This window comes from Microsporum canis, genomic scaffold, assembly GCF_000151145.1.
Source record: "Microsporum canis CBS 113480 supercont1.1 genomic scaffold, whole genome shotgun sequence".
NCBI classification, from domain to species: Eukaryota; Fungi; Ascomycota; class Eurotiomycetes; order Onygenales; family Arthrodermataceae; genus Microsporum; species Microsporum canis.
Genome location: NW_003299169.1, coordinates 2,034,022 through 2,035,097, shown reverse-complemented (window position 1 = coordinate 2,035,097; position 1,076 = coordinate 2,034,022). Strand labels below are relative to the sequence as shown.

General features: G+C 45.0%; 1 protein-coding gene across 1 annotated transcript; it reads left to right on the top strand.

The window, feature by feature from the left end:
- Positions 1-112: 112 nt before the first annotated feature.
- Positions 113-895, top strand: MCYG_00751 (vacuolar protein sorting-associated protein 35; the record flags this gene model as incomplete). Its single annotated transcript, XM_002850601.1, has 2 exons — positions 113-499; positions 569-895. 2 exons carry the CDS (start codon positions 113-115, stop codon positions 893-895), a joined length of 714 nt encoding a protein of 237 aa, XP_002850647.1.
- Positions 896-1,076: the final 181 nt, after the last annotated feature.

Below are 1,076 nucleotides of genomic sequence, written 5' to 3'. Positions count from 1 at the left end.
CTATACTACTCCGTCAATAATAACGTCGTCTATAAAACTCGCCCGCAAGTATAAGTCTCGTGAACACTTTGACGACAATTGGCAGTCTCAGTCATCTGCGCTCTTTCGGTTTATGCACCAATGTGTCAGTAATTTGTACCAACGGGTAAACTCTGGGTGTGCCGACCTTGCACTACGTCTCTTTGTTCTTTGTGGACAAGTGGCAGATGAAACTGGATTTGAAGAAGTTAGCTATGAATTTTTCGCACAGGCGTTCACAGTCTACGAAGATTCGATTAGCGATTCGAGAGCGCAGTTCCAAGCTGTTTGTATCATTTCGAGCGCACTGCATGGGTCCAGGAATTTTGGAAGAGAAAATTACGATACTCTCATCACCAAGGCTGCTCTTCATGGTAGCAAGCTTCTTAAGAAGCCAGACCAGTGCCGTGCCGTTTACTTGGCAAGCCATCTCTGGTGGGTTGTTGAAAGCCCGCAAAAAGAGGGAGACGAGCCCAATATCGTAAGTCTATCACTCATGTCTCAGATTGCCTGCAGGCTATTTATATTAATCTTTGCTTTTCCGACATAGGTTTATCGTGATGGTAAACGTGTTCTTGAATGTCTTCAACGAGCACTGCGTGTCGCGGATGCTTGCATGGACACGGCTGTATCAGTTGAACTTTTCATTGAGATACTCAACCGTTACGTTTACTATTTCGACCAGCAAAACGAAACAGTGACGACGAAATACCTCAATGGCCTTATAGAACTTATATATTCTAATCTTCAGTCGAACCAGACCGAGGGGGCGCCGAGTTCGGGTCTGGAGAACCCTAGACGCCATTTTGAAAGAACTTTGGATTATATCAAATCTAGGGGGTGGGAAGGAGTTGTGACAGGACCACCGCGACAGTAAACGAACCGAAATCTGGCAGGGATGGCGATGATACGATACAATATAATTTCCTGTTTCTTTCGATATTTCCTACCACCGTAATGTAGTGTATAATGTGGCGGTACTTTGTTCTCTAGTGTTATTGTAATATCTCTTTGAGTGGAGCCAATTTACCCTGGTGTCTCTGCTAGCGGAAGGGCTG